This window comes from Belonocnema kinseyi, chromosome 7 (assembly GCF_010883055.1).
Source record: "Belonocnema kinseyi isolate 2016_QV_RU_SX_M_011 chromosome 7, B_treatae_v1, whole genome shotgun sequence".
NCBI classification, from domain to species: Eukaryota; Metazoa; Arthropoda; class Insecta; order Hymenoptera; family Cynipidae; genus Belonocnema; species Belonocnema kinseyi.
Window position 1 is genome coordinate 99915064 of NC_046663.1, and position 12861 is coordinate 99927924.

Sequence of the window (12861 nt, forward strand, 5' to 3'; positions counted from 1 at the left end):
TAACCGCATTTTTTCCGTTTCAATAGCAGAAAATGTAAAAGGCAAAATAGGAATAGCTCGAATTCGGTCTATTTTTGTGTAAAAGTTGTCAAAAAAGTTGAACATAGCTGCCAATTTCCTCGCATTAAAAATAAAAATGCTCCAAAATTGAAGGATGAGGGCATCGATAAACAAAGAACACCAGAGACGCTTTCGTAGTCACATATTATTTCATTAATTATCCTAAATTTTAAATTAATTATAAATAAAAAATGTTACAGTTTCCGCCAGGGTAAAATTAAAGATCTTTGGTAAAATTAAAAATTTCGATGTAATTTTCAATCACAGGAAAGTGATTTTACCGACGCAAGGTATTTTTACACGCTGCGACTGAATTTTCCCTTCTGAATGTAAAGTTCGTATGAGGGAATATGTATTTTTATTTTTATCGTGTGTGTAATATTACACTGCTGTTCGAGGGTCCTTCATTTACATCGACAGAAGATGTAATTTCACATACTTGTGTAAAATCACACAGTGAAGTGTGTGATATTTACAATGATACAATATTTAATTTTCCGAAACTTTGTAATTTTACACAAATCTTTTTTTATAGTGTTGATAAAAGCACATTTTCTTTGGCAAGATCTAACCTTTAAAATGAGATCAACAATCTAAAAAAAAAATGGTTAATTTTTCACTAAAGTGGTGACCGAAAAATGAAAGATTTATTTTTTCTCTTTCTTTTTACTCCTCTAACTCTCTCTCTCTCTCTCTCTCTCTCTCTGTCATAAAGTCTATATTTTAATATATTTCAATGAATTAAAATTTTGAAAGTATTTAAAAATAAGGAATCAGGATTGAATGTTCTGAGCTCTTCATATTCTTTTTGTTTTCAATGAAGTAAGAAACAAAGCGAAAAAAGCTAATAAATCTTTAATTATTCTGAAAAACATGTGTAAATATTTTCGGTCATAACTAAGTGAAAAATTAAGTTTTTTTAGTTTGTTGGTCTTATTTGAAAGATTATATCTTGTTAAAGAACGTATTATTTTATCAGATTTTCAAATATTTTGAGTGTGTTTAAACGAAGAAAATTCAGGATATGTTGGAAATAATAAAGACTACATATTCTAGTAGGCAAGAATGATCTAAATTTATAAACATGTCGGGTATAAACAATTAAAAAAAAATTTCAGCACATCCTTAATTATACAGCTATCAAAACACATGTTTGAAATTGGATCTCCTTACTATTATTTAATGATAAGTGTTCAGCATCGATTGCTAGGCACTGTAAATAATAGGCAGCTGATTTTTACATTAAAATTTCCCTTTTGTTTCCCTTCCTTTTTTCCTTGGTTAGTGCCATTAAAACGCTTTGTGTTCAATTGAGCGTTACATAATATAAAAACTCTACTGTCTTTTTTTTCAATCTAAAGAAATTTACATCACATCAGAAAGTTATTCTTCCAATGCCATCAAAAATAATTTAAAAGACTTGTTGTACATAAAGTTTGTAAGTTCGGGACTTCCAAGTCTCGAGGAATAATAATTATCTTAAGAAGAGTGTGTGAATTGTGAAAAGTGAATAATTTGTAGAATGTGAGAGAATGAATTCAACAATGTGATTTTGTTTAAAATAAGGAGCCACAGTTTATTTACTCTTTGATACAGTAGGCGACTTTTATTGTAATTATATGCATTTTTATTAAATACGCTTCAATATAATCTCCAGTGTTAATCAGTGTTAGCTCAACCTATTTTAACATCACATAACCAATGCGGAAATTCAGGCTCGTTTTCCACCTTTCGGAAGAACTTTCAGCAACTCAGGAAGTAATTTGCCTTAAAAAAATAACAAGTATAAATATCAATCTTCTTCTGCTTTCTTTTTACATTTTTGTAACACTTGATAACGACGCCAGATAGCGTCTCTCGGCCGGTTTAATATTTTCGCTAAGTCTGCATGCATGTGTCTCGGATTGACGTTGGGATTATTTTCTATGTGTTCTAATATAAGAATATCTTCTTCCTCTTTAAACCTAGAAGAAACGAAAAATAATTAGATAATTATCCAAGACTTCATCACCAAAAATTCTCTTAAAACAGGAGAAATAGGGTGGGATTATTTAAATAGTTGAATTGTCTACAAAAAGAGATAAATTTTCAAAAAGAGAGTTTAATTTTTAAGCTGCAAAGTCGAATGCTTTAAAAAACAGTTGACTTTTGAACCCTACAAGATAATTTTGCACCAAATAGTTGAACTCTCAACAACAACAAAAATAGTTTTCAACCAAGAAAGATAACTTCTACCAAAAAAGATGAATTTTCAACCCAAAAAGACGAATTTTCTATTTAAAAAGACAGCTGAATTTACGAACAGACTTTTTAAAGAAAATAGTTGAATTTTCAACCAAATAGAAAGTTTTTAACAAAAAGAGATCAATTCTGAACTAAAAATAAAATAGCATACTTTTAATTTTCAAAATTCCTTGATTTTTCCCAGACCAATTTTTCATTTTTCCTATTCATTAGTATTCAAAGACAATTATTTTAATCTTGTAATATTTTCAACATGGAACCTTTTATAAACGGAATAAAACAAGCAAATTGAAGATAAAAATTATACATTTTTTAATTATTTCTATTAAAATAAATGACGTTTCTACCATAAATGATAAATTTTTAATCCAAAAGGACGAACTAATAACAAAACAGTTGGATTGTCCACCGAAATAGTAATTCAATTAAAAAAAAGTCGAATTTTTAACCAAATGGTTACATTTTCAAACTAGAAAGATGAAATGGTCCAATTTTGTTGTTCAAATAGACGAATATTTAACAAACGAGTTGAATTTTCGACCAAAAAATATGATTCTTTAACAAGATACTTGAAGTTTCGACAAAGTAGTAGAATTTTTAATCAAATACTTAAATTATTAACCTAAAATTATGAATTTTCATCTAAATAGTCAAATTTTCAACAAAAAGGTCAAATCACAAACAACAATGGAATAACTGCTATTGCAGCAGAAACTACTTTTAAACAAAATATTTAAATTTGCAATTAAGGAGTTGAATTTTCAACCAAATAATTAAGTTTTACCAAAATAGTTGAATTTTCAAACTAAACAGAGAAAATTTCAATAGAACAGTGAATTTTTAACCAAACTGTTGCATTTAACCAAGAAAGAGGAAATTTCAAACCAAGAAAATGAGATTTCTACCAAAGAATATGGATTTTCAACTAAAAAAAGTTAAACTTTTAATTTTAAGATAAAAAAATTTCAATTAAGTATGTAAATTTTTAACCAAGCATATAAATTGTCAACTAAAATGGTGAAAATTTAACAGGAAAATGATTCTTCAACAAACAAACAAGATTTAAAATTTTGAATATAAAATAGATGAATTAAAAAAAACTAACTTTCAACTTTAAAACAATTGATCTTTAATATATATATATAAAATTCCGCAAGTTTATTAAAATAACTTTTGTTCAGTCCTTAAGTGCGTGAAAATAGTACTATTCCTATTTAAAATTAAAAAACTGTTTTTTACTTGTCAAAGTAACTTTATTAAAGGATCAGTAATATCTTAGTGTCTAGGGATTCAACTAATATGTTTAATTTAAAAGGCTTTGAAAATTTATATAACAAGATATTCTTAAATAAATGATCAACATCGAATAACTAAACATATAATACTTAAAACAAAATCACTTCTTGAATTTGTTCCTAAAGTCCATGAATTTGAATAATTCAAAAAATTTTTTATTTTATCTTTACATACCTCAAATTCAAGGCATTTTACACATATTAATATTTCGAATTAAAGATACTTTCAAGGTAGTTTAATTTTGAACCAAAAATATAAATTTTCAACCTAACAGTTAAATTTTCAGTTAAAAAAATTAATCTAAAACCAACGAAATGAACTTTCAACTAAAACGATAGAATATTCTACTAGATTAATTACATTTTCAGTGAAAAATTTAATTTAACAAAATCAGTATTTTAAATAAAATAGTTACAATTTCAACCAATACGATGATTTTTAAATTAAAATTATGAATCTGCAAACAAATTAATTTCTAACGAAATATTTTAACTATCAACAGTGCAGTTCAATTTTCAACCAAAAAAGATGAATTCTCAACGAAAATTGAATAGTTGATATTTCAATCATAAAATATTTAAATGAAAAACAGTTCAATTAAAAAAAAAAAAAAACAGAATTTTCTATTAAGGCCGATTTTTCAGTTAAGAGACATAAAAAATTTCAACCAGATTGTTGAATTTTCAAGCAAAAAATGAATTTTCGAACAAGAAGGTTTCAAACCAAAAATATAATAGTTAAATTTTTCAATGAAAAAAATTAATTTCAAAACAAAACAGTTCCAGGTATTTCCAGATATATAAAAATGCATAGTTGGCTAGGTGATTAAACACCCTGGCTAATCTACCTGAAGTTCAGAAACTTCAAATGAACGAAATATTTTTGTCTCAATTCTATTTTATTTACAAATATTGTACAAATTACAATTTAAAATATAATGCAATATCAGTTTTTTTTTAATTTATTTTTTTATAATAAAAATGAATGAGTTTTAGCACAGCTTCTAGTTTAAAAAGCCATTAGTCATGAATTTTGGTCTTTAGAACGTCTGAACTTGAAGTATATCTCTGTCTAATGATTCCTATCGAAAATATGTCTTACCTCCCATGTAAATTTCCTTGGTACAACTTCCTAAATCGTTGATGTACACTGTATAAAGTTCGGTTGGGTAACCCCATTGCTAGGAATTGTACAAATTTTCTCCTTTCCTCTAAAAATCGCAATATTTGTATTGCGCCGTGCCTCATGTACAAAAATGGTTTTTGGTTGCGTTTGTCCCAATTGTGTATCTGAAATTGATAATTAAATGCAAGATGACGATATCCGTTGCGACAAAATTTTAATCTAGATTTCTAGAGGATTTTCTTGCGATAAACACGACTCTGTAAGTTTTAAGCCGATATCTCGAATCATTTTCGAGACATCGACATTTTTTTACTTTTTTTCAGGGTGTCGATTCGGCTGACGACTTTAAATTTCCGGTCAAGTCCTTCACTTTTTTTGTGTCTACTAAAAGTAAGATATTCATATTTGTCTCCAAACGCAAATGTCGATTTTAAGTTACGACAATAATTCCAAACATCCTTTCACAGAACAGAGCAAAACATTGCAAAATAAATGAATTTTGAAACAAATATCTAAATTTTTCACTTGAAAAAAAATGTCAACAAAAAATAAAATAGTTAAACCTTTAGTTGAAAGAATGAATTTTCAACGAAAATTGACGGATTATCAAGAAAATAGTTCAATTTTCAAGCTATGTGATAAATTTTCAACAAAACTTAAAAAGTTATATTTTAAGTTGACAAATTAATTTTCAACTAAAACTATGGAATATTCAATTGGAATACGTTAAATTTGTAGTTTAAAAATATTACTTTCCACAAAAAACTAACTTTTTAGAAAATAGTTGCATTTTCAAAAAAAGTGTTGAATTTTGAACTAAAATTGTAAATCTTTAAAAGGAATAGTTGAATTTTAAATTAGAAAGGTTCAATGTTTGACCAACTAGATGAATTTACAACCCAGAAGATTAATTTCTCAGCTTTAATAACTAAATTTTAAGTCAAAAAATTAATGTCCAATCCAAGAGATGTTTTTTTTAAAACTAAAATTATGGAATATTCAACTGGAATAAAAGTCACCTTTTCAGCTCAAATAAATAATAATTTTGAAAAATAGTATTCAATAAAATAACTCATATTTTTAACAAAGAAATTAATTTTTAATTAAAATGATGAATCTTCAAACAAAAAAATTAATTTTTAACAGAAGAGTTTAACTTTGAACCAAGTAATTTTATTTTCAACCTAAAAGAAAAAATTTCAACAAAAATGATATATGTTCAACCGGAATACTTGAATTTTTAAACGAAAAAAAAAGAATTTTTAACCTGCAAGATTAACTTGCAGCGAAAAAGATATTTTTTAAAAAAAATCGATTTTTAAACAAATATGTGGATTTTTAATAAAATAGTTGCATTTTTTTATTAAAAAAGACAGCATTTTTATCAAAATTGTTGGATTTTGAAGAAGAAAAGATCAATTTACTACCAAAAAAAAGGATGTTCCAAATTTTCAGTTCAAGGAATTAATTCGCAACCAAACTGATGAATTTTCATCTAAAATTATTCACCTTCAACACGAATAGTATAATTTTATACCAAATACATGATATTTCATCCATAAAGATTGATTTTCTACAAAAAAGGCGACTTTTTCACAAAGTACATAAAGTATTAAACAACTAATTTAATTTTTAAGTAAAAATATCCATTTTCAACCAAACATAGAATAGTTCAATTTTCTGTTACAAAATCGCATTCTTAGCAAACGCACAAAAACGGATCTTTAGTAGTTACATTTTCAACCAAAGATGAAGTTTCAATTAAAATTATGAATCTTCCAACAAAAAAAAAAATGAATTTTTAACAAGAGTTTAACTTTCAACGAGGTAATTTTATTGCCAACCTAAAGGATGCATTTTCAACTAAAATGAGGAATATTGAACTGGAATACTTAAATTTTTACCCGAAAAGAAGAATTTTTAAACAAGAAGATTAACTTGCAAAGAAAAAGATCTTTTTGACCCAAACAATCGAATTTTAACCAAATATGTAGATGTATTTTCAAGAATAACGATCAATTTTCTACAAAACAGGCGAATTTTTCACAAAGTACATACATTTTTAAATAACTAGTTTAATTCTTAAATAAAAAATATGAATTTTTAACCAAAGAGTTGAATTTTCGTCCAAAGAATATGCATTTTCAAATAAACATAGAATGATTAAATGTTCTGTTAAAAATCTAATTCTTAAGAAACACACAAAATCGGATTTCCAGCCAAATAGTAAAATTGTCTACTGCAATATTTGAATTTTTAGTTCGAAAAATTGATTTTCAACAAAGCAGATACATTTTCAACAATAGATGCATTTTCAAACAAAAAAATGAACCTTTAAGAACATAGATTAACTTTCAACCTTTTAGTTGAATTTTTAACTAAAGACAGATGAATTCACAATGAACAATTTAACGAAATTTTCTATTATAATTCAGTAATATTTCTTTTTTGACAGACTACTTCTACTTTAAAAACGACTTGAAGTACTTTTTTTTAATCTAAAATTTGGAAGAAGAAACTTTCAAATGTTGACAAACGCCGACTTGGAACAGGGATTTTTTTTAAATTTATTTATTTTAAATCGGAATAATTCTTTCAAAAAATATCTTTTTATATGAAAAATTCCCTGTTCAAGTAATAAATCCATTTAAAATAAATCAAAATAAAATTAAACCATTAAAATAAATAAATCAACTTTTTGAAAAAATGATTGTTTCAATAATAAATTACGATTTAATTAGAGGTAACTGAGATCACTTTTCTAAATTCAACAAATTTATTAAAATAACGAAAACTTTAATTTGTTTTCGATCAGAAGTAAATTCCCAGTTTTTAAATTAAATTCATGGTTACTTCCCGGTTTCCCGAACAAGTCCCTATAATATTTTTAAATTCAGTGACCAGTCACAAGGGTGTCTTCCCACCCACCAGGCGTTGGAAAAGCGGGAGGGATGAGACCTGCAATATTCGATTATTCAATTTAACAGAAAAATATCTAACTCTCGAAAAATAATTCGATACATCGATTTCAAAAATGTCTGACCCGTGTTTCTTGCAAAAAATTCCATTCAAATCCATATTTATAAATTATGTTGACAAAAAGTCAATAATTTTAATATAAAAAATGGATATATTGAAAATTATTTGATATATCGATTTAAAACTTCCTGATTCGTGTTTGTAATAGAAAATCCCACAGGAATCTACTTTAAAACGTTGTCGCCACAGATATTGTAATTTCCCCAAATACCTTTTGAACGCTACAATTTGCATTGCTCCACTTTATGAATTTTAAATTAGAAGTTCCCTAATTTAAAATATTTTAGTTTGAAATTTATATGTATAAAATAAAAGAGAGTTTGGCATTTTTATTGTTGCGAGTTACAAATTATTCATTTAACAGGTTAAAAATATTAGATGGTTCCTCTCAAAGTTAATTTCATAATATGAACAGAATTCTGACTTGAGAATATAATCTCACCTTACAAAATTTCTTCCAATTCTTACAAATAATAGTATCTTCATCAGCAGTAAAAAAACCTTGTTTCAATTTAGCAAATTCTTGGAACTGTTTTTTTTCTTGTTTAGTTAGAGCGTGAGATCCAGCATTTTTTTCAATTTTGTGTTGAGGTGGCACTTCGTGAATTAATTGTACTCTCATATCCCGCAACATCTGCAATAAATAACGCATTTAAAAACAGGTATTTCCTTTAAAAAAATAAATTCACATAAAAAATAATAAATGAAAACAAATTACTCTTATATCATCTTCTGGCAATTTATTCTTCTCTCTATACTTCTCAAGTAGAAAGCTTGTATCACTTTCATGGTTGTCACTTTTAGAAGCTTTATTTACACCGTTTTGCACCTCTTCAAGTGCCATAATCATACGTATTTAAACAAAAGTTGCAAGTTTAGAAATCTGACGACATACTAATAACATTCAAAACAAAACTAACCTTTAGGTTAGGGTTTAATGTTTGGGTTATCTTATAGGTCTTGAGAAACTTTATGACCAAAAGAAAACCACTATTTTCCAAAATTCATAAAAAAATACTTTTTTTATTTACAAATATTTTCGCACTTTGTATTAATCGCATATTCGTCAAACTTTTTAGATTTTTCTCACTTTTCCTGTTTGGCCATCCTGGAATGACGGTACGACTTGGACAGCTTTCTTCCTTATTCCAGCTCCACCATAACTAATTTGCAAGATTTTCGCTATTTGTATCAAAAATGTATACACAATAATTCAAAATTATTTGAAAACTTCAAAATACACGTGTGTGCAACGACGGATAAAAGCTGCAGATAGGATACTTTCATGTTGATCCACCGTTGGATAGCGCTATCTGATAGATAAAGCGGGAGTTACCAGACGTGAACTATCGGCCGACCAAAGTGGCCAATACGGATTTATCTAGCAGATAAGCACGAAATACAGAAAAAGTGAGGTTAGACAGTGCTGTCAAAATGGAATTCTAAAATGTTTACGATGTTGATTTTGGTTGTCGCTTTATGCACGCGAAGCTCTTGTTTCATAGTTGTCAAATTTCAGACGGTTTGTTATGAAATTACAGAACAAAGAATAAAATATGAAATAAAACCATCAGAAAAAGTTGGTAGGATCCATTGACAGGTTATGTTTATATTCCTCTATGGTAATATAAAAAAGTCTAATTTTATAATAAAATTTCGTTGGTGTTGTTTCCGGAGGAAATTGTTTATAAACCCACATATTAAAAAAAAATCAATTTATGATAACTGTAAATAAATCTTGCTTCATCGTTGAATATTTTTGATCGTTGGCAAATTTTAGACTTTTTGTGATAACATTACTGAATAAACAATAAAATGTCAAATAAAAATAAAACCGCGAGAATAAGTTATGAGATAAAAAACTCCAATTCTAAAATAACATTTCGTTGGTGTTGTTTTCGGAGGAAATTTTTCATAAACCTATAAATTTAAAAAAATTTAATGTATATAATAACCATACATAATAACTCTTGTTTTAAAGTTATCACATTTCAGATGTTTTTTTATGACGTGACAGAATAAAAAATCAAATAAAAATAAGACCATGAGAAAAAGTTGTGATGCTCGATTGAGAGGTTATGTTTATGTTCCACTACAGTGAAATAAAAAACTCCAATTTTGGAATACCATTTTGTTCGTGTTTTTTTTTCAGAGGAAAAGTTTTTCATAAATCCACGAATTAAACTAAAATAATGTATAATAACCGTGAATAATAACTCTCGTTTCATGAACTGAAAAATTCACATATCTTTATTCTTCACAGAAAGACTAAGTAGTGCGCTTCTTCTATTTATTACTAATTAATAATACGACAGATTCACAGCAGCAACAGTGTTATATAATTCCGCTGGATAACTATCTGACACTTTATTTAAAGGTGGATCACCCGATACTAGACATTTAGTTTATTTATTCTCAGATAACCGGAAACAGCTGTGGAAAGGGCGATGGAAGTCAAATACGCCACATCTTGGCGCGAAGTTTAAATTATTGAAAAAGTAAATTTTTTTAAACAGTCGAATTGTTCATAAAAAAGTTACCAATTATTATTTCAATAAATAAAATTTGTTTGGCCCTGATTTAAATAGACTTGGTGAAGGAATACAATTATGGCTTGTTGTTTAATTTCAAAGTAGAAGAAAAATTATGATGAGGAGCAAGTAGGATGTTCGGTGGAGACTGGAGGGAGGCGAATCTGTTAGCACTTTAGAGCAACACTCATCCGGCGTTTGATAAACATAAATTCGTTGTCCATTTGTCCATTGAAATGATCAATTATTGCATGAATTGAAGCGAGACGTGAATGGAACAGAAAATAAGGAATATATAACGCAAAAAGGTATGTACTTAAATACTACAAAATTGTGCTGAAAAAGAATTAACCTCAGTGCAAAGATTCGTTTTGCAGCATTTTCCGAGTGAAAATTACAATTAAAATGGCCATTCCTATAGTTTGTACGCCTTTTCAATTCAGTGTTGAAGCAAAGATATTCTAGAAGTTGTTCATCATTTTTCAAAGTTTTTAAAAAGAATTTATTATTAATATGTGCTTTGTACAATTCCTATTCCTCTCAATCGACTTACTAAAATTTAACGAAACCATTTATTTAACTAATTTTTCATTATCAAATCTTTTTATAGCTTATAAATTCGGAAAATATTCAAATTTATATCCGATAATATTTTAATAATTTATTTAAACGTCTTAAAAAATGCTACAAAGAATTTTTTTTCAAGGGAATAAAATGATCTTCACTTTTACGCTGAAATCTGAAAATATTAATTTCTCCCTTTTCAACGCTTATTACCAGGTAGGATAAAGTCGTATCTATTCTTTGAAAGGTTCTTTACAATTTTACAGTGGGGTGGGGGCTAAAAACTATGGATGATAACTATATTGCTAAAAAGTCATCTTTTTTATCAAAAATGCAATTACTTTTTTTTAAATTCATTTTTTTGTATGATGGTAAACTATTCCATTTTCGGTTGAAAATGTATTTTTTCAGTCCAAAATTTAACTATTTGGTTAAAAATGTATCTTTTTTAATTGTAAGTTCAACTTTTCGATTGGAAATTCATGTGCTTTTTGTTGGAAATTCTTCAAAAATGCAATTGTTTAGTTGAATCATAAACTGTTAAATGCTTAATTGAGAATTTATCTTTTTTGGTTGAAAAGTCGTTCATTTGACTTAAAGTTAAACTGCTTCGTATAAAATGTTTTTTTTTCATTAATGATAGTTACAAATTCAAATATTTGTTTTTTTAATAAACTTTTAATGTAAAACTTCGACTATTTTGTAGAAAATTAATCTATTTGGTGAAAAATTAAATATTTTCGTTGAAAAAATCGTATTTTTGAGTTGAAAATTAAACATTTTTGTAGATCGTTCGTCTTTTTGGCTTTAAAATTAAATAACTTTGTTGAAAATTAATGTATTTCGTTCAAAATTATTCCTTTTTGCTGGATATTGAATAAGTTAGAATTGTTTATTTTTTAATAGAGTATTTTCCCCGGTTATAAAACCGGGAATATTTTTGGTCGAAAATTCATCGTTTTGATTGAAAATTTAACCATTGTTCTGACAATTCCTTTTTTTTTGTTCAAAGTTATTTTCTTTCATCCTGCATATAGTATAAGATAAAAATTCAACTATTTAATAGAAAATAGATGTATTTTGTTGAAAGGCTGTCATTTTGTGTAGCAAATTAATCTTGTTTTTCGAAAATTTTTGCAACTTTTTGGGCAGAAAATTATTCTTGTTCCTGGAACGGTCAAGCTTTTATTTAAGAATTTTACTATCTTGTTCAAAATTCATCTTGCTTGATTGAAAATTATCTTTTTTGTTAAAAAAATCATCTTGTCCGATGTTTCTAAGACATTCGAATTTTTAGCTTGAAAACTTTACTCTCTTGTTGAAATTTCATCATTCATGGTAGAAAAGTCATCTTTCTTGCTTGATAATGAACTTTTTTATAAAAGTTTAATTGTCTTCTAAAAAATTGGTCTTTTAGACTTAAAAATTCAAATATTTGGTTGAATTTTATTTTTTTGGTTGAAAATTCTATCATTTGCATGCTCAAGGTTAAACTATTTGGTTATAAATTCAACTATTTAGTTAAAAATCTAATTATTTTTTGAAAATTTAACTATTTTGATAAACTCATAATTTTTTGTCGAAAATTCAACTCTTTTGTTAAAAATTCATCCTTTTAAATTGAAAATTCATCTTTCATGGTAGAAAAGTCTTCCTCATTGCTTACAAATTTATCTTTATTTTTTGAAGTGTAAATTTGTTGGTTTTTTTTCCCTTCGAAAAAATTTGTCTCTTAGTTTGATCTTTACGGGTTGAAAATTCAACTATTATTTTAAGAATACAATCAATAATTGTCTGTATTATTTTGTAAATAAAAAATGTGTAGAAAAACTTGACGAATATAATTGTGAAGAACCTCTTAATGAATAGAATAAGCTTTTGTAAATTAAATTTGAACAAAAATTACGCTTTTTACCTAAAGAGGAAGAAAAAACACAGATATGTTTAAAGATTACGTAATTTTTAACTTAAATTTATACTTAAAGCATCCTTAAATTAGAAC

General features: G+C 26.7%; 2 protein-coding genes across 8 annotated transcripts in view; one reads left to right on the top strand and one right to left on the bottom strand.

The window, feature by feature from the left end:
- Positions 1 to 1669: 1669 nt before the first annotated feature.
- Positions 1670 to 10174, bottom strand: LOC117176204. Of its 5 annotated transcripts, none has more exons than XM_033366327.1 (5): positions 9969 to 10174; positions 8483 to 8595; positions 8207 to 8398; positions 4702 to 4889; positions 1670 to 2024 (listed from the first exon to the last, which is right to left on the bottom strand). In XM_033366327.1, the coding sequence occupies exons 3-5, from the start codon at positions 8396 to 8398 to the stop codon at positions 1853 to 1855; spliced, it is 552 nt and encodes a 183-aa protein (XP_033222218.1). In that variant the 5' UTR covers positions 8483 to 8595; positions 9969 to 10174; the 3' UTR covers positions 1670 to 1852. The 5 variants fall into 5 exon arrangements, with proteins under 5 accessions (XP_033222218.1, XP_033222216.1, XP_033222215.1 ...); XM_033366325.1 differs by having other exon boundaries at positions 8483 to 8658; XM_033366324.1 differs by having other exon boundaries at positions 8483 to 8658; positions 9892 to 10174.
- Positions 9057 to 12861, top strand: part of LOC117176203 (alpha-L-fucosidase-like) — an 8142-nt gene continuing 4337 nt past the window's right edge. Inside the window, exons 1-3 of one of the 3 annotated variants that reach the window (XM_033366321.1) lie at positions 9057 to 9179; positions 10184 to 10262; positions 10353 to 10603. The gene's annotated coding sequence lies outside the window, so the exon portion shown is untranslated. Of the gene's footprint in view, positions 9180 to 9271; positions 9365 to 10183; positions 10263 to 10352; positions 10604 to 12861 lie in introns of those variants that run through there. The other 2 variants (XM_033366320.1, XM_033366322.1) reach the window with 2 other exon arrangements.